Source organism: Cricetulus griseus, chromosome 6, assembly GCF_003668045.3.
Source record: "Cricetulus griseus strain 17A/GY chromosome 6, alternate assembly CriGri-PICRH-1.0, whole genome shotgun sequence".
Lineage (NCBI taxonomy): Eukaryota > Metazoa > Chordata > Mammalia > Rodentia > Cricetidae > Cricetulus > Cricetulus griseus.
In genome coordinates this window covers 26316494-26343634 of record NC_048599.1, presented here as the reverse complement: position 1 = coordinate 26343634, position 27141 = coordinate 26316494, and the positions used below count along the sequence as shown (strand labels likewise).

Here is a 27141-nt window from a genome sequence, read left to right as displayed (position 1 = left end):
AACTTGGGTTTCACCCCCAGCTGATGAGGGGGGAATGAGTGACAGGCCAACTAACCAATGGGCCCCAGAGGATGGGCCGGAGTGGGGCTTATGCTGCCATGGAGAAGAGAGAAGCCTGCTTGAGAGGAGGGGCAGAGGGAAGGAGACCTGAAGAGAGAGCAAACAAAGGGGTCACAAGGGGAAAGAGTGCACAGGCTTCTTGAGGATCTGCAGAGGCTGGGCAGGGGAGAGGGGCCAGAGACAGAAGGGAACTTAGGCTGTCCCAAGCAGGCCCAGGCAAGCATGTCCTAAATGGCATCATTTGAAGGGCTGGCCAATTGCAGAGCAGCCCTAGCTTTAGACCTCAGCCTTAACACCATCCTCTCCCTCTGTCCTGGGGCCTGGTATCAGGGACTTGGAGATTCACCTAATTAGCCCCATTGAACCAAATCCTGAGCCTCCAAATTTGGTGAGCAGACAGGCTATTGGTAGGAGTCTAGTGGGAATACAGACAGACAGTCAGCTTCAGATTGAGTGGGGTCTCTTGGGCTGGAGATAGAGAACCTGTAATATGAAACTTGGAATGTGCAGCCCTTTTGTGCCCCCATTTCTCCTACTTATCCTGACTTTTTTCCAACAGGAAACAATGAAGGGAGATAGCAGACATCTGAATGAGGAGGAGGGTGCCAGCGGGTGTGAGGAATGTCTCATCGTCAATGGGAACTGTAGTGACCAGGCCTCAGATACTAAGGATGCTCCTTCACCCCCAGTCTTGGAGGCAATGTGCACAGAGGCAGTCAACACATCAGAGAGCAGAGGTGGGTGTCAAATCTCTGACATAGCAGGTTCCATGGCAGGTCTCAGTGGAGACCAGCACATTGGGTCTCTTCTGTTGAGTTGGGCTTCATGATGATCAGGAGATGCTGCCAACTTGCCTCTTCTTAGAAGTTAGTTCCCCGACTGCCTGAAAGTCCGCCCCCACTGGTTGGGGGCCTCTATGGTCCCTTCTGGTCCTTGACATCTACCATGTCTTTTAGGACTTTCTGAAATGGATAAAAGTGGCCTATTTTCCTGTTCACCCCAAGAGCTACTTGGCCACACAGGGACATTTGAAATGAAGCCAGTATCAACCAGTTTCATGGAATGGACTGTGAAGGAATGGGCTTCTTTTCCTCCTTAGATGTTAATTAATGCTTAACGTGTGGAGAGGAAGGCATAAGCCAGGCCCTGTCGCTTTGTCCAGTGAGTTCATGGAGGTGATGAGGACACTGATTCCTAGAATGACAGAATGTTGAGGATGCATTTTAAAGCAAGGCCACTCCCCAGGCTGGTGATCACTGTCCTATTTCCCAAATGCAGACTCCCAAATCTTCCTTACAGGCCGAAGATCAAGCTCACGGCTGTCAAAGAGGGAGGTCTCCAACCTGCTGAGTTACACTCAGGTACCATCATCTCTTTTCTTCATGTGGTTTTATACCGTTCTTTTAGTTTTGATTGCATGAGAAAAAGGACAAATGAAATTCTTTACTCCACTGCAAAGTCTTTTATTCGATCCTTCCCGTGTATTTAAAGTTATGTCTCCCTATCTGTAATCAGTATTCAAATAGAACAAAAGACATTTCTGGAATGACTTCACCTTGGTTGCGGTATGTCTGATTTGCTTGTTTGAGACAGTATCTGGATGGCTGGGATGTCACTGTAAGCAAACCCCTCGTCTCGTGTCCTCTCACATGTGTTGTGAATGAGTTGACGATGCCGGGGAGGCAGCATTCTGCATTAGTCTCATTTCCATAATTTGCTGGTGACTTGGGATTTATCTTTTTTTTTTTTTTAAAGATTTATTTATTATGTATAGTGTTCTGTCTGCATGTCTGCCTGCAGGCCAGAAGAGGGCACCAGATCTCATAAGGGATGGTTGTGAGCCATCATGTGGTTTCTGGGAATTGAACTCAGGCCCTCTGGAAGAGCAGCCAGTGCTCTTAACCTCTGAGCCATTTATCCAGATCCTGGGATTTATCTTTTCAACCCAATTTGAATTTGTGAGCATGTGATTAGCAGGAGTGAAATTTTGCTAGAGAAAAACCTGATGATCATTGGTGTATTTTGGACTCCTAGGGTAATGTCAGTGCAGAGGTGGTGATGTTTCTGTATACTGATTGCGTTAGTTCGTCTTTTATCCTTACCATAGGACCTGGCAGGAGATGGAGATGGAGATGGTGAAGCAGAGGATGGGGATGGCTCAGACATTCTACTAATGCCAAAGCTCACGCGTGAGACCAAGGAGACAAGGTCACCCTCGGAAAGTCCAGCTGTAAGTCCCTCCCACCTGGTAACTCTGGCATCTCCCACCATGCCTGGACCTGGATAGAAAATAAGGCTTAGACAATTATTCAGAAAAAAATGTGGACACATTTGGTTTTATGTGTGTTGGGTGTGTGTAGGTTATCATCTTCCAGCATGTAGATTCTGGGGACAAAACTCAAGGATTGGCAAGGTTTGGCAAGTTCCCTAATTCACTGGACCCCTTGGTTAAATTTTGATGTTGCTTAGCCACAACAGGATAATTCAGATCCTTACTTGAACTTGAAGGTAAAAAAATGAGAGCTGATAGAGCAGATGAGCTTTGGACGTTTGATACACTGAGCACAGCACCAAGAGCTTCATGACCACTTTACTTTTGATTACATTTTGACTTTCTGATTACAGTCCCACTGAGGAAGGCTTTGCAATCGTTTGCTTCTCCTGCTTAAAACTCCAGGAAACTGCCCACCTCCCATCTTTCTCTCTTTCTCTGTCTGTTACTTTCCCTCTCTGTCTCTCTTTCCATCTCTCTTTGCTTGTCTCTCTGTCTCCCTCTCACCTCTCTCTGCCTCTCTGCCTCTTTTCTCTGCTGCTCCTGTCCACAGAGGCTGGTCTTCCCTCTTGCCTCCCTTTTCCCATCCCCTTTGCCCTAAGAAAACTCTCCACATAAACTTTGTTCTATCGTGTCTAATCCTCTTTCGCCACTTTTTAAATTACAACAATGAGGAGCTGTATTAAAGAGTCACAGCGTTAGGAGGGTTGAGAACTACTGGTTTAAGGTAAACAGTTGCTTACTCTTCATTTGCTGCTGCCAAATCAGGTGGTGAAATCTTTGTGACATGGGCCAGTGTGATTGTCCCTTTCAAAGATACCCTTGTTAAAGGGATCCCCACCTTTATATCCAATTATCTTCTCCACTTCAGGTTGACTGGAGGCTATCTCAGGGCCCAATCCCTTTGGGCACCTTCATTGGACCCCATGTCCCCAGTCACCTAAGGCCCTGTGTTTATCCCTTCTTACTTTCAGGTTCGAACCCGAAACAGCAACATTACCTCCAGCCTGGAGAGGCAAAGAGCCTCGCCCAGAATCACCAGAGGCCGCCAGGGCCGCCACCATGTGCAGGAATACCCCGTGGAATTCCCAGCTACCAGGGTTGGTCCTGTCTCTGAAAGATCTGCTTCACTAATCTGCACAGCACTGGCTATAACCTATGCTTTCTTCACACACACCTGCTTTTCAGGGTCTGGCATCTTTCTTTCCTGACTCATCATACTTAGAACTACTTTGAGGAGTCAAGAGTTCCAGATTGCTTAGGAATCTGGCCCACCTTGGAGCTGAGCTAAAGCCACTGGTGTCTACCACGCATGTTTCTTTTGTTTTTTCCTGCTGTCTTGAGGCAACCCCAGCAGGTCCAGCACATTCTACTTCTATTTCCAGATGCACAGGAGCCAGTTTCCTGGAGACCCCACTCTCTCTGAGCTCACAGCTCAGAGCCTCTGGTTGTTACCTGTCATTGCTCTCACACTATTTATTCTGTTTCCTTTCTGCCTTTGGGTCAAATGGCTGCCAGGTGCCTGTCCCTGTAACCCTGTCTTCTGGGGTGCTGGTTTGCTCTTTCACTCTTAACATCTCTGGGAACCTGTTGGTAGACACTGTACGTGTACCTCCTTCCACTTTGCTTCACTAGGTCTCAGTCTTGTCTTTCTATCTATAGTCTCGGAGAAGGCGAGCATCGTCTTCTACAAGCACACCATGGTCGTCCCCTGCCAGCCCTTATCCCAGTATCGACCTCATAGAAGAAGGGACACCTCAGAGGAGCAGTACCCCATCAACTGACTGGAGCCAGGACAGCCAGCAAGAGAGTATGGATGCCACACAACTGTATGCAGAGAGCAAAGATGGAGACAGCACTGAGTACCAGGTACCACTGAGAAGGGATTTTGTCCCAGGTGCACAAGATCCAAATTACGGGAAAAGAAAACATAAATTATTTATTCTCGATGGGCGTGGTGGCGCACGCCTTTAATCCCAGGACTGGGAGGCAGAGGCAGGTGGATTTCTGAGTTCAAGGCCTGCCAGGTCTCCAGAGCGAGTACCAGGATAGGCTCCAAAGCTACACAGAGAAGCCCTGTCTCAAAAAACAAAAAACAAACAAAAATTATTTATTCTCCAAATGTCCCCTCACTTCCTTTTGTTTTTTTGAGATAGCATTTCTTTGTTTAACAGCCTTGGCTGTTGTGGAACTCACTTTGTAGACCAGCCTGGCCTCAAAGTCACAGAAATCCTCCTGTCTCTGCCTCTTCGGTGCCACATCCAAGTGGTATTTTATCCCTGAAAAAGATGGTTTCATAGCATACATAATTAATCATAAAACGCATGAGGCAGATCTACAGAGCCTGATCTACAGAGAAGATCCGTGCTATGGCTGTATAGTGAGACTCTGTCTCCAAACCCAAAGTTTTGTGTAGCCAAGGATGACCTCCAAATCCTTGTTCTACCGAATGCTGGGAATATATGCATATGCTACTAGACTTTCTGTTAATTTTACTGGGTATAATCCAAGAACTTCCAAACACAATGTGGCCTTTTCTTTGTTCTAATCCCCACCTTTGTTCTAATCAGTTCAGCATTTTAGTAGTTCCAATTGGACATAATTTTTTTGGATAATATTTATGACCTTAGAAATTTTGATCCTGTTCAGGCATTACAGTGGCTTTTATCACTTAAGCAATAGTTTGCTCTCACACTGTGTGTATTCAGGCTCTGGAGTGTATTTAATGAATTGAGACTTCCTTCCTGCATGTGGATGTATGCATCTAGACAAAGCTTCAGAGTACCTTCTGATGGAGTCCTGTATGTTGCTTCTTTTTTTGTGAAGCAGTGTTGTAGTTAAGGTTATTTAGGAGGAAGCCATTAGCCCAAGGAACATGTGCTCAAGTGTGGGCATGGGCTTCTTTATGCTTTCATAATTTCAGGATGGTGAGCTGACTCAGTGGTAAGAGACACTTGGTACCAAGCCTCACCTGAGTTCAGTCTCTGGGAGAGGACAGACTTCTAACATGATGACCTCCACTTGAACATACATGGGTTCCTGCATACAGCCAAACATGGACACACCTCTGCATACAAAAAGTTGTGAAAAAAATACATATTATTATACAACTTATTTTTCCTTGGCACCTTTTTGTATGTACCATTGAGCTATTTCTCAAACTCATGTATCACATTTTATGGCCAACAGTTTTTTTCTTGCCCTAGGTCAGTGGAGTTTCTCAGGGTTCACCTGCCTTGGTGACTGAAATTCTTTCTGTTGGTTCTTGCAGGATGATAAGGAGTTTGGAATAGGCGACCTTGTATGGGGAAAAATCAAGGGCTTCTCCTGGTGGCCTGCCATGGTGGTTTCCTGGAAAGCCACCTCCAAGCGCCAGGCCATGCCTGGCATGCGATGGGTACAGTGGTTTGGTGACGGCAAGTTTTCTGAGGTGAGCCATGGCAAGGTGGTCTCTTCTCCTCTTGGGGTAGCTCTGAGGTCAGCTTTCTGCATGAGGATGCAGTAAGTTTGGCACTGGGACTGGAGTAAGAAAAATATATTTCTTGGTTACCTGTCTTAGATGCCTGCTTGTAGGACCAGAAATAAGCTGCTTATTCTTTTTCTTAGAGTAGGGTCTCTGTGTAACCCTCTGTACAGTAGGCTGGCTTTGAACTCTGAAATCGGCCTGCCTCTGCCTCCTGAGGTGGGGGACTCAAGGTTTGTGCAGCCACACCTGTGACTTGTGTACTGGAGAATAAGGAAGCAGTATAGCATTTAGAGAGGTAGCTGCCATATCTGCCTGTCACTCCAATGCCAAGGTTCTAATGCCCTGCTATGGCCTCTGTGCTCCCCCACCACACACACACACACACACACACACACACACACACACACACAAGTGGTATTGTGAAACATATCTTACATACACCTTGTCTACACAGCGGAGTCCAGGACAGCCAGAGGCTGTATAAAGAAACCCCATCTCATTAAAAATAAGAGACAGTATGAGCTTCTAATGTTAAACATTTTAAATGAGTCTTTATAATGATGGTCTTCTCAGCATAAATGAGAGAGTTTATTTTCTCCCATCCCATCAGCCCCACTTTGACTCTTAACTTTAAACATGTGTTCTGAGATCTGCTTTAAGATTTTTTTAAATATGTATGCATCATTCTCTATCTATTTCTGTACACCATGGAAGGTCAGAAGAGTATTGGATTAAAGTCTCTTTATTCCAAGCACAGCCGGGTGAAACACAGGCCAGAGCTAGGTTAAGAACCCAGCCAGCGCAGCCAGAACAAAGAGAGAGCGCGGTCCCCACGTGCAGCCTTTTAAGAAGCCCCCCTTACGTCATGCCGGCTTTCCTTCACCCCGCCCTTATGGGCGAGTCCCCAGGTCCACCTGGTACCTGCCCCAGGACTATTGGGCGGGGCTAGGGTTACTCCCTACAGAAGAGTGATTTCAGATCTTGACTCTGGACGTCATGAGCTACCATCTGGGTACTGGGAATCTAACCCAAGCCTGTGGAGGAGAAACCACTGTACTCTTTTTGTTTGTTTGTTTGGTTTTTCGAGACAGGGTTTCTCTGTAGGCTGTCCTGGAATTCACTCTGTAGACTAGGCTGGCCTTGAACTCACAGAAATCCACCTGCCTTTACCTCCTGAGTGCTGGGATTAAAGGCATGGGCCACCAATAACCAGCAACCACTGTGCTCTTAACCACTTGGAATTGTTTCTGGTTTGGCTTTGAGGGCTGCAGAATGGATTTCCTGGGGGTTTCCTTAGAAATGTTAGTCAGTGTTAGGCCAATTCCCAGACACAGACAGGATGGGGTTTCCTGAAGTACAACAAACAGGTCGGAGTGAAGTGGCATTTGGGACTTCGTTCCATTTCAGGTTTTCTTTCCTATGAGTTGGATTTCTATGACTTTTCCTAAAGTATATCCTACATTTCCCTGGGTGACAACAAATAGGACTTGAAGACTGTTCTGAGAGGTTACATGCAGTTGCCTTGTCTGAACAGCAGAGGGAGCAGGAGGAATAGTGACTTGGGTTTATGCATCATTTGCCCCATCTTCTTGCCACTCCCTTCTCTTTGGTATCTCTGCCCCAAGCCAGTCTTAGAAGAAGGGATATTTGCCATTGCTTTGATCCGAAAGACAAAATATACTCATCTCTGGACAGGGTAAGATGGCAATAAGAGGTAGCATGGAGATGGTAGCATTGTGGGATAGTGTTAGAGTGTGCCGTGATCCTGGCAAAAGGCAAAGACCTGCCCAGGGCCTATATAGCACCCACTGTGTTCTGCTCATGTTGGGTAGAGCAGCTGGCAGTTCCTTGTCACCCAGTTTTATCTTTGCACTCACTAGGAATCCCACCCATAATTCATTTCTGCATCGACAGAAGGCAAGTTGCCTTTAGTGATTAGGATATAAGGTATACAACTATTGCGACTATTAAGAACTCAAGCATGCAAATCCCAGCACTTGGGAGGCAGAGGCAGGTGGATCTCTGCGTTTGAGGCAAGCCTGGTCTACAGAGCGAGTGCCAGGCCAGGGTCCAAAGCTACACGGAGAAACCCTGTATCAAAAATAAAGAATTCAAGCATATGTTCAACCTGTGCACAGTGGGAAATCCTTGGTTGGCAGTGACAATCTGGAAGGTAAGGAACATGCTCAGATAGATTGTGGACAGTTTCAGGACTGAGACTCAGGTCTGTACCAGGGACATTCACTCTGTTCATACACATGTATGTGCACATGTGCAGGGATTTTGAAGACATACCTAGTTTTACTTGAATTATCCTCCTTACCCACATCTGGAGTTTCTCATGGCCAAATTTGCTATATGCCATTTCTCATTTGCCCCTTATTTTTCAGTTCTGGCATCTGTAAGTTGTTGCTTCGTTGGGCTCTGGGTGAAACAGTGCACATTAATCTCAAGTGTGGTTCGATCACGGCCATGTTTTTCTCTCCTAGGTCTCTGCTGACAAACTCGTGGCCCTTGGGCTGTTCAGCCAGCACTTTAACCTGGCCACCTTCAATAAGCTGGTTTCTTATAGGAAGGCCATGTACCACACTCTGGAGGTAACATGGGTGTGGGTGCTAGCTAGGGTGTCAGCCTATAGGCAGGGCAGAAAGAAGAAACCTATGGAGTAAAAGCGAGTAGAAGGTGTCCCTCAAGACTGGCTTGGGGCAGAGATACCAAAGAGAAGGGAGTGGCAAGAAGATGGGGTCTGACCTCTGGTTGGGTTGAACTGGTTACAAGGGGAATCACCAGTAAGTTGCTAATACTGATATTAGGTAAGACAGGAAGATTCATGACTTGTGAGGTCACCTAATCACATTTAAGGGCCTTTTATCAATCTGTGAACAGGATTTCTAAGCATAGAGGATGCAATGGCTAGTTTTCTCTTCTCATAGTTTGTAGACAGTTGTTTATCCCTGGGAACCTTTGTGCTGTGGTGGTAAGTACATAGATGTACAGATTCTCTTGGCCCTGGAAATAATGGTTGCTTGGCTACATCCCTTCAGAAGACATGAGTCAAAGGTAGCCTTCCTGGATAAGCTGTTGGCGATGGGGATGGTCGTCTCAATAGCTCAGCTTAATCAATCTCTGTCAGGGATCTGAACATATCTGGTGCCTACAGGGAAAAATGTCTGTCACCCATGTCCCTTACTGTTGTTTCCTTACCTGTCCCTCAAAAGCAGACCCCTTGTCACATAACACCCCAAGACAGCTGTGCAGCTGTTTCAGACACCAGTGTTTAGGTAATGCAGTCCCCAGCAGGAGGAATCCCTGGGTTCACCCTGGCACATACCTCATTCACCTGCTCCCATTCATGGATAGACTTGATCTTTATTTGTGTCTTGGCAGAGAGCCAGGGTGCGAGCTGGCAAGACCTTCCCTAGTAGCCCCGGAGACTCACTGGAGGACAAGCTGAAGCCCATGCTGGAGTGGGCCCACGGGGGCTTCAAGCCCACTGGCATCGAGGGCCTCAAACCGAATAACAAGCAACCAGGTGGGAATGAATCTATACCTCTGTTGATGGTATAGGCCTCAGCCACACTGGTACCCTCAGCACTCTTATTGTGCCAACTCAAGCAAGGCCTACTTTTACTGTGGACCCCAGGCTGTTAATTAAAAGCCTCTGGGAGCTTGAGGGCCATTACCTGCCTTGTCTGGCTTCCCTGGCCATATTGCTGCCATGGGTGTGTGCAGTGCAATTAATCTTTTCCACATATCCAAATTCATCTTTTACCTTTGTGGCCAGATTTTCTTTGAAATGAAAAATTAAAATAAATTTGGCTCCCTGCCATTCCTTCCCTGAATATGCGCAGGATTAACGTAATGAAGTGAAGGGTGTCCCTGTACAGCCAGCTCCTAATCTAATGGAATGTTTTTGTTTTGTTTTCCTGCAAAAGTGATTAATAAGTCGAAGGTGCGTCGTGCAGGCAGTAGCAAGTTAGAACCCAGGAAACACGGTATTCCCTTACCATCTTTGAGTGTTCTGTTTTCTTTGCTCTGTTCTGCAATTTCTTGGCATCTACAGTGCTCACTGGAGAAGAATCAAGTCTCCTAAGCTGATATGAATCCCTCCCCTCACTCCCCGCCCTCACCGACCCTCAGGCTAACCATGGGTGCACATCCCGCCTCACACACTCTTTGGATTATCTCCTTCTCTCTTGTTTCTTAACATTAATGACATGTATAAGCACTGGAAATTGTCACTTTGCCATCAAAGGATCTTTGAATTTTGGTAACTTTAAGTATTTTTTTTTTGTGTGTGTGTGTTGGTGTTTATGTGTGGAGATGGAGATCAGAGGACAGGGTTCATGAGTATAGTCTCTACCGCTGGGGTGACTGGTATCAGATTGCTAGACTTAACCTGCAGACACGTTGACCCCCAGAGCTGTCTCAGTGGCCATGTTTTAGTTTCTTGTGACAGTGCCTCACTATAAATCCCAGGCTAGATTTGGATACAGGAGTATGTCATTACACATAGCTTCCTTATGGAGTTTGATGGGTTTATAATTTTATTTCCTTGCCATGCCATGATGGCACATGCCTTTAATCCCAGCACTTAGGAGTCACAGGCAGACAGAGTTCAAGGCCAGCCTGGACTATAGAGCTGATTCAAGGACATCCAGGGTTATACCAAGAAAACCTGTCCTGGAATACAAAAATTTAATCAAATTTAATCATTTCTAATATGAGTCAATGTAGAAACACGAGAAAGTGAGCCAAAATAAAACATTTGTTTTAAACAGGTTCTTACTATAGCCCTCACTGTTCTAGAACCTTCTATGTAGATTTGGGTGGCCTTGAACTTTCTGTCTGTGCTTTCTGAATGCTGTCACTAAAGGAATGTACTGTCACACTCAGGATTAAAAAAATATAACTTAATTTTCTAGTAATAGAACAACTGAAATATTAATTATACATTTAATCTACTTTCTAAATTATTACAAAATTAAAGTATTTCCATATTTAGTGATGTCTTAAGTTGTATATTGGTGATAAACATCACCCAATTGTTAATTCCATATTAACTAATATAAAATTGGCTAAAGTAGATTCCATTATTTAAGTCAAGCCAGTTGAACCAGGCAGTGGCTTCACGTGACGATTTGGACCTGACCCCCAGTGTGAAATCCTGTCCCTCCTGACATTTCAAATAGCTCCCTGCTGCCATTGAGCATTGTGGTGGGCATCACTGTAGGAACCTCAGAGTTCCAGCTGTGGCCCAGCATGTGCTCTGGGCTCACTCTAGAAGGATGGATTCTCTTACACATTCAGATGTGTAAACCCCATGAACATGAGTCTGGCCTGCTTCCTGGGTGAGAGGAGCTCTGAATTGGCTTCTGCTCTGGGCTACCCTCTGGGGTTCTACACCCACCCCATCGTGGCCCCTGCTCTAGATGCAGCTGGATCCCAGGCCAAGCATGGTCTTGTCTGAGGCCCGCTTTGTCTCTTAGACCTTCAGTCAAATGCGTCTCCTTACCTTTCAGAGAACAAAAGTCGAAGAGGCACAACCAACAACGACTCTGCAGCTTCTGAGTCCTATCCCCCTCCCAAGCGCCTCAAGACCAACAGCTACGGTGGGAAAGACCGAGGGCAGGATGATGAGAGCCGAGGTGATTTGGGGTCGGGTGCTGAAAGGCCTGGCCATGCATGGTGCATACCAGGAGCAGCAGGTCTGCAGAGGTGCATGGCTGCATGGGAAAGGAGGGACTTCCCCACCTCGTCTCACACCTTGTCCCTCTTTCCTCAACAGAACGGATGGCTTCTGATGTCACCAACAACAAGGGCAATCTGGAAGGTACTGTTGTCCCCCGGCACTTCCTTCTGGGGTGCCCCAGGCCTGTCTTAGCCTGGCTTTGACCTTCTGCATGGGTTCAATACAGAGCCTGAGCATTGTCCTACATCAGGACCTATTCCTGCACCCATGTTTAACTGAATCTGATTTTGTCCGTGAAGTTACTGACCAGAGAGATCACAGTAGGGGACAATGTGAGCTGCAGCATTTTGGCCAGCATTGGTACCTTGTGCTTTCCATGATCTACTTTGGTATTGTTCCATTATTTTTCCTTGCATTCATTTGTCTCAGAACCAAGCTATTGGAGTTTTGAATATGTGAGAAACTCCCTGTTTGCCTTCCCAACTTGCTTCTCCTTAGTCCTTAGAGATAGTTGCTTAGTATTGGGTAAGAAATTTTGCTCTGAACGTAGGTAATGTCTGTGAGTAAAGTGCTTATGACTCATATAATACCTGTGCTGTGGTCCTGCCAAAACCACGGGAAAAAAAAAAACCAAGCTGGCCTTGATGTGGGTTACACTGACTCCCTGCAATCCCAGGTCAAAAAGACTTACCCTGTCCTCTTGTTATGTGTGAGCACAGACTGAGTGGATGTATACAAGTAAGTCGTTTTTAAAAGCTTGGTTTGTACCAGTAACATGGCCCTTTTGAGACAGAGATGGGTTAGATATAAGGTTTCATGATCATGGTGCAGGGTGATAATGCTTCCCATGGAGGGGTTAGGACCTCAGATTATTTTTCCAGAAATACAGTACCACAAAGGCAATGACTAAGCCACCTTTGACAGTCATGGTGCTTAAGAAGGAAATTCAGGACAGGTCAAGAAAAGAGAAACTGCCAGGCAGTGGTGGGCATGCCTTTAATCCCAGCACTTGGGAGGTAGAGGCAGGCCATCCTGGTCTACAGATCGAGTTCCAGGACAGCCTCCAAAGCCACAGAGAAACTCTGTCTTTAACAACAAAAAACATACAAACTATTTTTTAAAAAATTTTAATCCTTTTTTTGAGAACTTAGTTATTATGTATATAACATTCTGCTTCCATGTGTATCTGCACACCAGAAGAGGGCACCAGATCCAATTATAGATGGTTGTGAGCCACCATGTGGTTGCTGGGAATTGAACTCAGGACCTCTGGAAGAGCAGCCGGTGCTCTTAACCTCTGAGTCATGTCTCCAGCCCCTCAAAAAACCAATGTTAAAGAAGAGAATTCCTGGACAAATGGTATCCAGGGACAAGTGAGATACATTCTGACCAATGTTTTAGAGTAGAAAGTCTTAACACCCATAGTGTTCTCTTGACCTGTGTCATGAGAATGTCTTCCTTCAAGAATATAGTATAAACATATACACACACACAGACACACACACACTCTCTCTCTCTGTCTCACTCACAGTGAGTGGGAAAACCAAACAACTGTAAGAAACCCAAAATTTAACTATGCTTTCCATAGTTTGCATATGTGCAGCTGTGCACACACATGTATATAAAAATAAAGTATAAAAATCATGGGAAAGTTGGTGTGCAGAACAGGCTCTCACAGTATTTGCCTTACCTCCCATGTAGAAGTCACCCAACCCCTCCTAGTCAGACAGTTTCGGTCAGGATTATTATTATTTATTTCTTTAACTATATAGCTATCTGTCATCTGTCTATCCTCCTGTCATTCCTACCTCGAATCTTCAATTAGCACCAGCTGCCGTAGAATTCACTAAGTAGACCATATTGTCCAGGAGTACTCTATACCTCTGCTTCCAGATTCAGGGGTATAAAGGTCACATGAAAAACAGATGGATTCAGACCTGAAATTAGACCCAATTAGTTAAAATCTGCTGATTGTTTTAGGTAGAGGAGAGAGCTGGTGTCTGAAGGCACATTAATGCTACATCATTGGTAGGATTTGTAGTGTCATCTGCAAAACAAATTGTGGTTTCCATTGGTACAAGAATTTGTTTGGTGTTTTTCTTTGCAAACCCCTTGCTCATGTGTAGCTCCTTTTTGTTGATTTGAATTAGTAACATTTAAATTGAAACACATCATTGCAAAAGAACAAAGTCCTTGACACAGCAGGATTTCAGAACTCTCACCCTTAAGGCTTCATCAGGAGATGTTAGCCCCTTGATCTCCATAGACTCTGACACCCTGTCTTTCTCTCAGAACGCTGCTTGTCCTGTGGTAGGAAGAACCCTGTATCCTTCCATCCCCTCTTTGAGGGTGGGCTCTGTCAGAGTTGCCGGGTAAGTCTTCCTGCCCCTTCCTCTGCCACACCCTTCCCCAGACAGGCCCCCAGCACAGTCCCTGCTCCAGGCGCTAATGAACAGCTTCCCAGGGCACATCTCCCAACACCCTTCCTGTTTGGGGACAGGTGCTGCAGCAGAGAAGGCCCTCCCTCCATAAGGCACTCAGCTCACATAGACTATCATTGAAGGGCACCCGGGCCACCAGCTTAGGGCCCCAGACAGCTTGCTAGCCAGACCTGACTGAGGCCAGGACTATGGTCTCATGGGCTTTCTCTCTGACTGTCAGGATCGCTTCCTGGAGCTGTTCTACATGTACGATGAGGACGGCTATCAGTCCTACTGCACTGTGTGCTGCGAGGGCCGAGAGCTGCTTCTGTGCAGCAACACAAGCTGCTGCAGGTGAGTGTCCTTCTGTGGGGCCTGGACGAGAGGGTCTAGGGTCCCCGGGTGTACCCCACCGTTCCTGCAGCCTGTAGGCAGCTAAAATCCATAGAAAATGAGCACCCAGTGGCTATTCTGTGGGCTCTGGTGGGCATGGGCATGGCCTTGGGTCAGGTGTGCCTGTGAGGTCAGCCCTGGGAGGTTTGTGTTGAAAGGGTCTAGATTTGTAGGGAGTGTGAAGGACCCACATTCAAGAAGTGGTTTGTTACCCTATATCTCAAAGCATGTGGAGGCAGGAGGCTGAGCATCAGGCAGGGGTGGTCATGCCCTGGGGAACTAACTGGACCCGCAGGGCAAATGTCTGCTAACCGTGATCCCGTTCTCTCTGGATACTCTGGCACAGGTGCTTCTGTGTGGAGTGTCTGGAGGTGCTGGTGGGTACAGGGACAGCTGAGGATGCCAAGCTGCAGGAACCCTGGAGCTGCTATATGTGCCTTCCACAGCGCTGCCATGGGGTCCTCAGGCGCAGGAAGGATTGGAACATGCGCCTGCAAGACTTCTTCACTTCTGATCCTGACCTCGAAGAATTCGTAAGCCCTATAGAGCCTCTGTTTAGTCCCTTGCAATTGCAGTCCCTGAGAATCTGGATTCCTGTGCATCTGTCAAAGCAAGAGTTAGGCCTTTCATCTCAGGATGTAGGAGACAAGCAGTCATATGGCTGAGTTCAATGACAGCCTGGTCAGTCAAGTGACTTCCCGGCCAGTCAAGGCTACTTATATACTGAGATTCTGTGTCAAAACAGCCCCCAAAAGTTATAGTACCAGGCATAGTGACAGCACAGATATCTGAGCCATGAGCTTTGTGATGAGTTTAAGGGCAGCCTGTGTTAAATAGTGAGGTCAAGGCCAGCTGGGAATGTGCAGCAAGAATCCATTTCTGCTATACCATCTGTACCTCACAGGGCCCGTGCCCGAGGCTAAGAGCCCTTGCTAGTCAACACCTCTAGCAGACAATTCTCCCTTCCAGTACCTTCTGAGGAGGGAACAGGATGGAAACATCCCAGCGTGAGGGTGACGAGGGCAGCTGCTCCCACAATGTAGGAGTTGATCTTCTGTTCTCAGGCCTTGGCCGTTAGCGGTCAAGCTCCTGATCTGGCTCTATGCGTCTGTAGGAGGCAGCTGTGCCTCCTATCTAAGGACAGAATGGCCAGCCTGTGCCCAGTGCTCTCTTACCAGTTCCCATGGATGCTTCTGAGTACAGGAGGATAGATGCACACTCTGAGACATCACTCTCTTTACTTATCTGGCAGGAGCCACCCAAGTTGTACCCAGCAATTCCTGCAGCCAAGAGGAGACCTATTAGAGTCCTGTCCCTGTTTGATGGAATTGCAACAGGTGAGTTGAGGCTTATCTGAGCATGCTCTGTTAGGCCAATGGAAGAATCTTCTAGACGGGCTGAAGGTGTCTCTCCCATGATAATTGAGAAGAGTAGTAGCTAGGATGTCATGTGTGTCCTTTCTTAAACTTTTCCTTCTATATGAATAAATAACTAGGGACAATTAGGCAACAGCTGCCTTCCTCAATCCTGGTTCCTTCCCTTTTTGTGAGCTGTCCCATACATAGAAGGAATGAACATAGCCAATACTGGCAATGTTCTGAGGTCCCCGGAGTCGACACAGACACCCTGAAGTGACAGTGATGTAGTAAGGGGTTCTTCAGTGTGCTTCAGGAGGACACCGTGGCTGGGACTGATGGCTCTGCGCTTGGCCTCTTGTCCTCACATTTCTGTTTGATCCCTCACAGGGTACTTGGTGCTCAAAGAGCTGGGTATCAAAGTGGAAAAGTATGTTGCGTCCGAAGTGTGTACAGAGTCCATTGCTGTGGGAACTGTTAAGCATGAAGGTCAAATCAAATATGTGAATGACGTCAGGAAAATCACAAAGAAAAATGTGAGGGTGACCTTTTTCCTGGAATTCATCTCATCTTGCTTATTTCTTTTCTATACGCTGGACCTTGCCGAGTCTCAAGGCATATTGGCCCTATTCTTCAGGTCCAGGGTTGCAGGTGTGAGAAGCTGTGGACACTTCAGAAAAAAGTACAAATAGGGCAGTTTGAGTTATAGCTCAAGATTACTTAGTTCTGTTAGAACATGAGCATTCAGGTGTTAAGCACTGAGTGGTGAGAAGGGTGATTTGATGATTTCTTTTTCTGTCTTCTCAACCTCTCCTCTCCCCTCCCCCAGACTCCAAGGTTTTAGCTCTTCCTTCCTTAGGTTCATCCTAGCTGTGTGTCTTTTCCTCAGATTGAAGAGTGGGGCCCTTTTGACTTGGTGATTGGTGGAAGCCCTTGCAATGACCTCTCCAATGTCAATCCAGCCAGGAAAGGCCTATATGGTGAGGAGAATGACTGGTTTTGTGACCCCCTCCCTGCCAGGGCCACTATCAGCAGTGTCAGTTCTGATGGAATGGGCTGCAAAGAAAATGTCGGAGTTTCTCACCTTGCTCATGGCTTAGGCCCCATTATATTGTTTGGAATTCCAGGGCACAACGAGTACAGGCTTTATTTTATTGCCATTTCCTTTGGAAACTGTTGGTTTTGGGAAAGTTGAGGCATATGCTGATGAAGCTCCTGATTGAACTCTGTTTTCCAATGCTCTCAATCAATATAGAGGGCACCGGCAGGCTCTTCTTTGAGTTTTACCACTTGCTGAATTATACCCGCCCCAAGGAGGGCGACAACCGTCCGTTCTTCTGGATGTTTGAGAATGTGGTGGCCATGAAGGTTAACGACAAGAAAGACATCTCCCGATTCCTGGCGGTGAGTGGACTGTCAGGGGAGCCTAGGCAGGGAAGGCACTGCCAACACTGAAGGCTGCTTGATACTGCTGAGGAAATGATTGCCTGATTAGAGGACGGTATGGCTAGATCTACGGATGAACAGTTCGGCAACCTTCTAAACTTAGGTGATCCTTTGGCTCACCTGTCCTTGTTAGCTGGCACTTCTCCTATCTTCTGTTTGTATTGATAATGACTGGGACAGTTACTAAGCTTTTGTCTTTCCAGTTCTTGGTGTGTTTTCTTTCATTTCTAAGCTTTATTTTGTATGTGTGCACACAGGCACACCTGCCATGCTGCATGTTTGAAGGTCACAGGATTACTTTGGAGTCCATTCTCTCCACAATGTGGCTTCTGGATATCAAACTCTGGGCATCAGCATAAAAGCACCCAATCCTGCTGAACCACCCTGCTGGCTCTGTGCTTCTTTTTGAAGATGGTCTCACGTAGCCCTGGCTTTCCTTGAACCTTTACTCTTCCTGTCTCTGCTTCTAGAGAGCAGGGATTACAGGTGTGCACCACCACAGCTGGCTTATAACTTGTCTAGCCTTAAGTGATAGAGCTGTCCTGAAGCCCTGGTTAGGCTTGCATACATTGCCTGTACAAACTTCTGCAGACATAATTTTGACATGAATCAGTTTGGGCAGGTTTGATCATCTTGACCCCACCATCTTGCATAGCTCTCTCCAGCCAGCCTCTGGGTGGGACCTGGTCAGTCTCGTTGCCTCTTCTTTAGCTAGGAAAGGCTTGTCACCCGACAGGTCAAACATGGGCTGCCTGGCAGCTCTAGCTAAGTCTTGAGGTGTCTCTAGCAGCTCCCTTTCTCTTCTTGCAGTGTAACCCAGTGATGATCGATGCCATCAAGGTTTCTGCTGCACATAGGGCCCGATATTTCTGGGGCAACCTACCTGGGATGAACAGGTAAGAGACCTGAGAGGGACGGCAAAGTCTGACTGACATTTCAGTTTTCTAGAACAGTGGTTTTCAACCTGTGGGCAGGACCCCTTTGGGGCGGGGGAATCCAATGACCCTTTCATAGGGTTCCCATATCAAATATTTACATTATGTTTCATAACAGTAGCAAAACTACAATTACGAGGTAGCAGTGAAATAATATGTTGGTCACTACAACTGTTATTTGGGCTTTTTTCCATTAATTTATGCGTCCTACATGCGTGCAGGAGCCCATGAAAGCTATCAACCAGTCCTTTGCTTGAGTGGCAAGCACTCTTAACCACTGGGCCATCTGTCCAGCCCGAGGAACTGTATTAAAGGATCACAGCATTATGAAGGTTGAGAATCACTGTCTAGAAAGAAGGTCATGGCTTTAGGATGCTCTGAATAACTAGACTACTGGTCAGCTGTCTTGCTCTAGATAAAGGCGGATATTTCTCAAGGTTCTCATGATGACTGAGAACTAACTTCCTGCTGTGCTAAGTCTTCTATTGCTTCCGAGATCAGACGAGATCGGGCGCGTTCTGTATGGCCGTAGACAAGTCTTCTATTGCAAATGCTGAATGTCAAAGACATCATTTTTCCTGACCCTAAGGTGAAGTTGTGGTATGCATGTAATACATACAGAGAAACCATTCATAAAAATAAAATCTTTTTTCCCTCATTCTCTATTTAATCCATCTATTATCTTACTTCTCTATAGCAATATATTCTATATCCATTTGCTTTGGATTCCTCCATCTTCTTACTGTATACCTAAACTATGGAGTGTTGTAGCATACACATATCCCGAGGGCGTAAAAGCTATTATGCAATATAAAGTAGAACAGACAATATTTGACCTTTGTGTCTGGATTATTTCATGCAGGATATTTTTCCTGGTTCCTGCCATTTCATTATTATTATTTTTTTTTCTTTTTAAGACAGGGTCTCTGTGTAGCCCTGGCTGTCCTGAACCTCTGTAGACCAGACTGGCCATGGAGATCTACTTACCTCTGCCTCCTGAGTGCTGGGACTAAAGGCATGGTTCATCACCACCCAGCTATTTTGTTTTTCTTAACATCTGAAAATTCCATTGTATGAATGAATGACATTTTCACTATCCATTAATTGACAGAACATCTATGCTGTTTTTGACTTCTCTGGCAATTTTGAATAGATCAGTAATGCACATGACTGAGCAAGTGGCTCTATAGTAGGGTGTAGGATGATATGTATACCTTTGGGTACATCATCAAGACTGGAATAACTGTATCTTGAGGCATATCCATTTCCAACTTCCCAAGGAACTGCCAAATGGCACATAGTGCCTGAACCAATTTGCATGCCCACCAGCAATGAATAATTGTTTCTTTCCCGTTGCCCACATCCTTGTCACCACGAGGTATCATTTGTATTCATCTTGTCCATTCTGACTGTCATAAGATGAAACCTCGGTAATAATTTGCATTTGATTTTTCTTTTTCTTTGAGTCTTTTTGTTTTTCTTTTTTTCCCCCTTTGGACACAGGGTTCTGAAACTCTGTAGACCAGGTTGCCCTCAGATTCACAGAGACCTGTCTGCCTCTGCTGAGATTAAAAGGCGCTTGCCACCGCTGCTCATCTATAATTATACTTTCACAGTGCCTAGGAATGTTGAATATTTTATTAAGTCTCTCTCAACTGTTCATATTTCGTATTTTGAGGAGTTAGTTCACTACTTCTGATCCCCATTTCTTAGTTCTTTATAGATACTAACCCTCTATTAGATATATGATTGCTAAGACATTTTCCCATTCTATAGGCTGCAATTTTGCCACAAGATGATGTCCTTACGGCCCTATAGAAGTTTTATAGAAGTTTTTTTTTATTTAAAGATTTATTTATTTATTTATTTATTTATTATATATACAGTCTTCTGTCTGCAGGCCAGCAGAGTGCACCAGATCTTATTACAGCCCCCTATAGAAGTTTTATAAGTTGATGGCATCCCACGTAAAAATTATTGTTCTTAGTGTCTCTTTCCACAGAATCTGATGCCCTCTTGTCTTCTGAGGGTGACAGGTATGCATGTGATATGCAGATAATAAATGCAGACAATACTTTCATACACATAATAAATACATTTATTTATTATAAAAATCATAGACTCGGCTTTCTAACCCTAATCCTAGTTTTCTCAGACAGTATTTCCTACTCTTTAATCATGAACCAAAAGTTGTTTAGTCAAGGGAGTTTATAGACAAGCAATCGCTCTGTAGAGGCCTGCTTATTCATGTTTGCTTTCAAGACCTTGCTAATGAATATAGAAACTTTGATGGTATTGACCATCTCTGAGGGATAACTAAGCAGAGGCATCTGGTGATAAACCAATTTGGACATTGGCCAAGTGTCCCAAGAAGGGTAGGCGGAGCCTGTAGTATGGTGCTCCAGGTGTCAGGAGGTTATCATTAACCACTTAACCATTGAAGCTTGCTGAATTACTGGTACCATACCATGTTCATTTTTGGGATACCCTATGCTGATTTACATAGCAATCAAACTCTCTCATTGCTGTTGTGTTGCCCATTCAATGGTGGACTCTAGTGGTGGCTTTTGTGGAGTGGACAAGCTACTTGAGAAAGGATAGTAGGTATGTTCATGGATGGGAAGGTTGCTTTTCAAATGTGGATGGGAAGAAGAGGTCTCATTCAACAGAACAAAAGGAATGCAGCTGTGTGAAGAATGAGCATCCTATGAGTGATAAAGGGCTCTGGATTTCAGGGGTTGATGGGTTTCCCTAGACAAGCTTCAAGATCAGTGTTTTTAGGTCAGGAACACCTTGGAGCGAAACTAAATTGCAGGTTTCCATGTAAGTAAGCACAGTACCGGATACTTATTGTTGTCATTGGAAAACATAGGGGGTGAGATTGATTTTTGTATAGTGAGAGGAAAAGAGGAAGAAGGCAGAAAGATACACAAAGGAAGTGGTGTGGTTTATTCTCTGTCAAGGATGTCAACAGCTGGAGACTCAAGTTATGTGACAGCCAGCATGTTGGTCACAAGAAGAGTGAGCACTGAAGTCTAGGTGGTGGAGACAGACGTCACTAGCTCATATCTGTTGGATTATCATCCACCAGTCAATCTGAGAATTAAATTTGTGCAAATCCTTATTTTTTTAATTATGCTTATGTGTGTGCCTGTGTGTGTGCCTTCATGCTCTATGAACACCTGAAAGCTCCATGTTGGTGTCACACTCCGCTAAGGGGTCCCTGGCCTTAGACTTGCCCATGCCCCACTACCTGTGTGGATGTCTTGTGTGGATCCTTGAATCTGCACAGATCCAGGCTTCCTCTGACCCTTTTACTTGGTCTCAGGTTTAGACTCAATTATTTGTCATTGGGTGGCTAGAAGTCTGTCAGGTCTGGATGTCATTTCTTAATTAAACTGCTTTCATTTTGATGTCTCAGTTATTCGGGGCCTATAATGGGGCTGCTGTAGTTCATGACTTCTATGTACAGATATGGACAGGTTTCTGCTTTGAAATCCAGCTCATGATGTTTGACTCCACATTTGCTGATCCTATTTAGATGGTCCTATTTAGAAGGAGCAATCACATTCATTGCAGGGTGGCATTTACTATTACTAGACTAGCCTTCTGAGCTCCCATTCCTAGCCGTGCACGTCTCATAGTAAGGATGTCCGTGGTGACCTAGACCAAGGTGATAGTGCTGCCTATTGTAACAGTGGAGGAACACTTTCTGTTTGCACAGGACTTGGTCCCCTCTTAATGCATGCCATTCAGTAACTGCAACACTATACTTCTTGTGGGTAATGGGCTGTTTTTAGGCACTTCAGCATAACCTTGTGCTCTCAGCAGGATGTTTTTCATCCAACATTTGTGACTTGATCATTATCTAAGTACAATTAGGAAGCAGATTCTGGAGCTGAGGAACTGTCAGTTCAGAGCACTTGTTGCTCTTGGTTCCCTTCCCAACACCTAAATGGCAGCTCAGAACTGTGTAACCTCAGTTCTAGAGGCTATACTATACGTTCTCTTCACTTCCTAGAACCATGTCTGCACATGGTGTTATTACATATACAGGCAAATGTTCATACATAGTTTTTAAATTAAATTTTATTTAAAAAGCTAGGTTCTCTCCTCGTCTGACTTGCGAGGTCTCTAGCTTAGACCTCCAGGGCAGATGCTGGAGAGTAACGGGTTTTGGCTGTTCCCAGGCCTGTGATAGCTTCCAAGAATGATAAGCTCGAGCTGCAGGACTGCTTGGAGTTCAGTAGGACAGCAAAGGTAAGACGCTGAGTGGTCTATGCTGCACCTTCTGGAAAACTGTGACTTTGGCTCTATCCACGTGGCTCCCACTCATTCCCTCACAGACCCCTGGTGCTGGGCTTCTTTCCCCACAGAATAGTTCTGTCTCTTCTTCAAGTACAGAGTAGGAGATGTTCTTGGTAAATAATCCCCGTGAGACAATGTGACCGGGCTCTGCAGTGGTTAATGCTGGAGGCATAGAGGCTGTGCTGCAGGGAGTCTTTGCAGAGGCAACAGTGGCAGACGCTATTGCAAAAGGCTATGTGCTGTGCAGTCAGAGATGCACTGTAAGGCGTCCGGTGCCTGCTCCTCCATGTCTGTGAAAAGCAAAGGCCTATTGCTCAAGCTCTGGTTGGGCATTCTGAGTCTGGATGGTTTTTGCTCTTAATGACCCCTTTGGTCAATAACTGGTGTCTTGGGCACCATGTGATCCTTCATGGTCACTTTTGGCTAAAATGTATGTGGCATTTGTGGAGAGCATATAGAATCTCTTCAAGTGTCTTTGTCCTCTCTCTCTTTGGATGCCTGTCCCTGCCACCTCTCCAAACTCTTGCCTTCTGTCCTCTGCCCTCTGGATGCCCCTGAGCCTGTCTCTACTTGGAAGCCTTCTGTGCTCACCCGGCGATGTTGTTTTGTTCTCCAGTTAAAGAAAGTACAGACAATAACCACCAAGTCGAACTCCATCAGACAGGGGAAAAACCAGCTTTTCCCTGTAGTCATGAATGGCAAGGACGATGTTTTGTGGTGTACTGAGCTCGAAAGGTGAGCTGCACGTGGAGAGGGAACCCTTGGGAACAAAGGCAGGAAGGGGGAAATGAAGCAAGAGAGGACAGTGGACACCTGTCTGTATTCCCTGATATTTCCCTGTCCCAGAATCTGCTTTAAATGAGAAAGCTATGGAAACTCTGCCTTTATCCCCAGATTTCTGCTCCAATGGGTACTTTTCTCCCTAGTCTTCCTTGAGCAATCATCTCTTTCATTCAGTTGTGCAGTTTTTTGTTTTGGTTTTGTTTTGGGTCTGGCTGGCCTGGAGCTGAATATGTATATGGCCATGAATTCAGAAAGATCCTCCTGCCTTTTTTATTTATTTATTTAGCTTCTTGTTATAGGGTTTCTCTGTGTAGCCCTGGCTATCCTGGAACAAGCTCTGTAGACCAGGCTGGCCTTGAACGCACAAACATCCTTCTGCCTCTGCTTCCTGAGTGCTGGGATTAATGGCGTGCACCACCACCACCTGTCCTCTTTTCCAGATATTTTATATTAATTATTTCATGAAGATGTTAATATTTCATATTTCATTACATGTTTCTTTTCTAATCTCCTGGCCGAGTATGGATTCACTATAGTCTAGACACTTCTGTGCTAAAGTTGGCCTTAAAAATGGCCTTAAAAATTTCTTTTACCAGGCTGGAGAGATGGCTCAGAGGCTAAGAACACTCATTGCTCTTCTAGGGGTCCTGAGTTCAATTCCACATGGTGGCTCACAACCATCTGGAATGAGATCTGGTGCCCCCTCTTCTGGCCTTCAGGCACACATGTAGACAGAACACTGTATACATAATAAATAAATCCAATCAATTAGTTCTTTTGGTTTTTTGAGACAGGGTTTCTCTGTGGCTTTGGAGGCTGTCCTGGAACTAGCTCTTGTAGACCAGGCTGGTCTCAAACTCACAGAGATCCGCCTGCCTCTGCCTCCCGAGTGTTGGGATTAAAGGCGTGCGCCACCAACGCCCGGCTCCAATGAATTCTTTTTTAAATTTGAGCATATTTGCCTCTTCCCTAATACTGGGATTCTTACTTCCACCACTATATGGTGGGATCTTGCATTGGTCTGGTGCATACCATCACAATACTGTGTGTTCATATGTGCTTAAGCCCTGTTAAGTCTGAAAACAGTTTCAGTATATTATCAACTTCTTCAGGCTCTTAGCAGTCTCAGTGCCCTCTTCTGCAAAGCTCCCTGGGCCATAGGCTGAGGTCACTTATTATGTCCATGCTGTATAGCCTGTTCTGAAATTTGAAAGTTTAAAGTGGTTCTTGAGGTGTGATTGGTACTGTGTAGATGCCAGGAATAGCATGGTCTGGCCTTGAGGTGTTGAATTCCTACAGGTAACTTTAGAGCTGTCAAAAGCCAGCGATACTGCGGTTCAGTCTTTGTCCTCTTCAGCATCCTGATGAAGCACATTAGGCAAGCTCTGGATTTTTCTCTCATATTTTGAGAGAGAGCAAGAGTACTGTGTATGTACATGTGCTCAACTGGCTATGGAAGAACTGGTATCTTGTAAGCCCCTGTGTTTGTCATTGAAAATCTTGTCTTTTGTTTCTTCCCCTGGAAAACAAATGCTTTGACTGCTTATTATGTTTTGAAGCCAATGTTCACACTATGCATTTAAGAATGGTCCTGGATACATGTCTGCTGACTGGTGATCATTCATGGGTTAATTTACACTAGGCATTTAAGAAGCATCCTTGCATGGCATGTAAGGAGCACAGTCCCAGTGAAGATACACAGCACTGGTTCCCTGTCACTGTCAGCTGTTAGCTGAGCTAACAATTGAACTGGTGGTCTAGAAGGTTCCTTTGAGCCCAGTGGTCCTGACTGAAGCCTCATGGCTTTCCTAGGCCTGGACTTCGAAAACACAGCTGTTCTGGTGTGCTGGGGACATGGGCCCTTCTAACCTTGTGTCTTTTCGCTCTGTTCTCTCCCAGGATCTTCGGCTTTCCTGCACACTACACGGATGTATCCAACATGGGCCGTGGTGCCCGCCAGAAGCTGCTGGGAAGGTCCTGGAGTGTGCCAGTCATCAGACACCTCTTTGCCCCCTTGAAGGACTACTTTGCATGTGAATAGTTCTACCCAGGACTGGGGTACTTTTGGTCTGAGCCAGGTCCCCAGAGTCACCCCTCCCTGAAGGCACCTCACCTCTCCCGTTTCTCAGCTCACCTGTTTGGGGCCCCAACTCACTGTGTACCTCAGCTTTCTCCTGCTCAGTGGGAGCAGAGCCTCCTGGCCCTTACAGGGGAGCCAAGGTGCTCCCACCATGTGCACAACTTAGAACTGGCTGCTTAGAGTAGCCCAATATGGTGCTCATGTTTTCTTATCCTGAAACTTTAAAACTTGAAGTAGATAGTAAGATGGCTTTTTTCCCCTCTTGGGTTAATCAGTCAGAAGTGATGGCTAAGATACCAAAACGACGGCTCTCCCAGTACTCAGGGTAATGCTGCAAAATCACTTGATTTTCTTTTTAAATAACCTATTTCCACATTTGCTAGAGGATGCCAATGGCAATGTGGGCTCAGATGAACAAGGTCAAGGGGCCAGAATTTTTTCAAAAATGTTTTCCCTAGGGATAGTCGAAGATGAAAAGGTCTTCCGGGCACCTTCCCTTGTTTGGTCATGGGCTGGAGTCCTGTTGGTCTAATAGCATTTCCCATGGTGATGGTGTCAGCAGGGATGATGTCATCGTCACATTCAGGGCAATTTCCCCCAAGATTTCCCTGTGCAGGGGCCCACGTAGCTAATCCTCAAGAAGAGAAGACTGGATAGAATGTTTTGAGCTCAGGAAAGGGGCGGGGGCCCTCTTCCATGTGTAAGGGACATGAAGGAGGGAGTTTAGCTAAACTATTTGCCATGCCCTCTCTCCAAATGATGGACCCCCTTCCCCACCAGCTCAGGTCCCCAGATAAGTATGGTCCTCTAGTACTTTATGAGAAGCTAGGGCCAGAAGCACATTACTTTCCCTTATCTAAGAGATGATGGGGAAACCACAATGAGAAATTTGGATCTTCTGGAGATTTTTAAAGCCTTTTTACCCTATGATATATTATCTATTTTAAGGGGCATTCTTTTTTAAGGCATCACTGGAGATGAGAAAAGCTGCATTTCAGAAATGCTGTCGCAGTGGTTTTTAACACCTTTTACTCTAATTACTGGTGCTATTTTGTAGAAGAAGGATAACCTTGACACATTTGGGGGGGTTTTATACACTTTTTAAAGCTCTCAGACTTCTATTCTCATGTTTCATTAAAGTTTTGTTTTTTTTTTTTTGGTAACTGGAGCTGTGTCACAAGTGTGGGGAAACTGCCTTGTTTCAACAGTTTGTCTCCACTGTCCTTTTAAGTTTTAGGCAGAAAGATAATAGATGCCTAGAGTTTACCTTTCTGTTTGATTAAAATCTATTTCTCTATAATCTCCTGTGTTTTCATCTGCTAATGTGTGCTAACATGAACAGTGAAATACATGTTCTCTGAGTGGTGGAGCTTGGTCTACTGACCGGTTTTACTATCCCAAATCTTTAATCCCATCATTAATCCCAGACCAGGTGCATCAACGTGAGGTCTAGGAGAGCCTGGGCTACATTGAGTAAAACCTTAACTTGCTGGGACACATGACCTTAACTGTAGGGAAAACATAGCAAAAATAAATATTCCTGCTTGAAGCATTCTTTGTTAGTTACCATAATTATGAAAGTTAGTGTAGTGGGCAATTTAAGTTTATTTGTAAAAAATTGACTGGTCTTCAATTATGGATTGTTTGTTACCTATGGCATTAATTGTTATAATTGATCAAATCAGAGTCCCTCCTGTAATCCAGATCCTCAGAACCTATGGGAATAGTCGAGGAAGAGGACAGACAGCAGTAGAACATATCCTTCCAGGAAGGAAAGAACCATGTAGATGAAGCCCGGAGTAATGGCCCAAAACAAAAACACAGGATAACCAGCTTGTACTCGGCACCTGAACTGCGTGAATTTGGAAAGATGTAAAAAAGTTTTATTTTACGTGTGCTTTGCCTGCATGTATATATGTGTACCACGTGCC

The 27141-nt window shown here is 45.4% G+C and overlaps 1 protein-coding gene across 6 annotated transcripts; it reads left to right on the top strand.

Annotated features, from left to right (window-relative positions):
- The first annotated feature begins 424 nt into the window (after positions 1-424).
- On the top strand, positions 425-25171 carry LOC100751727 (DNA (cytosine-5)-methyltransferase 3B). 6 transcript variants are annotated; one of them, XM_035446529.1, is made up of 22 exons: positions 425-448; positions 620-797; positions 1360-1421; positions 2168-2290; positions 3307-3432; positions 3995-4201; positions 5604-5762; positions 8288-8395; positions 9186-9330; positions 11321-11446; positions 11587-11631; positions 13783-13862; positions 14152-14264; positions 14650-14836; positions 15556-15640; positions 16049-16194; positions 16548-16638; positions 16914-17062; positions 17915-18000; positions 22230-22299; positions 22964-23082; positions 25030-25171. In XM_035446529.1, exons 2-22 carry the CDS (start codon positions 626-628, stop codon positions 25169-25171), a joined length of 2541 nt encoding a protein of 846 aa, XP_035302420.1. In that variant the 5' UTR covers positions 425-448; positions 620-625. The 6 variants fall into 6 exon arrangements, with proteins under 6 accessions (XP_035302420.1, XP_035302414.1, XP_035302416.1 ...); XM_035446523.1 differs by lacking the exon at positions 425-448 and adding an exon at positions 9734-9793 and having other exon boundaries at positions 626-797; XM_035446525.1 differs by lacking the exons at positions 425-448; positions 22230-22299; positions 22964-23082 and adding an exon at positions 9734-9793 and having other exon boundaries at positions 626-797.
- The last annotated feature ends 1970 nt before the right edge of the window (positions 25172-27141 follow it).

Excerpts from the sequence above, each read along its gene's own strand:
- LOC100751727 (XM_035446523.1), top strand. The coding sequence starts at position 626 with ATGAAGGGAGATAGCAGACATCTGAATGAGGAGGAGGGTGCCAGCGGG. Across the intron at positions 8,396-9,185 it reads CCATGTACCACACTCTGGAG|AGAGCCAGGGTGCGAGCTGG; the intron begins GTAACATGGGTG and ends GTGTCTTGGCAG. Across the intron at positions 18,001-22,229 it reads AACCTACCTGGGATGAACAG|GCCTGTGATAGCTTCCAAGA; the intron begins GTAAGAGACCTG and ends GGCTGTTCCCAG.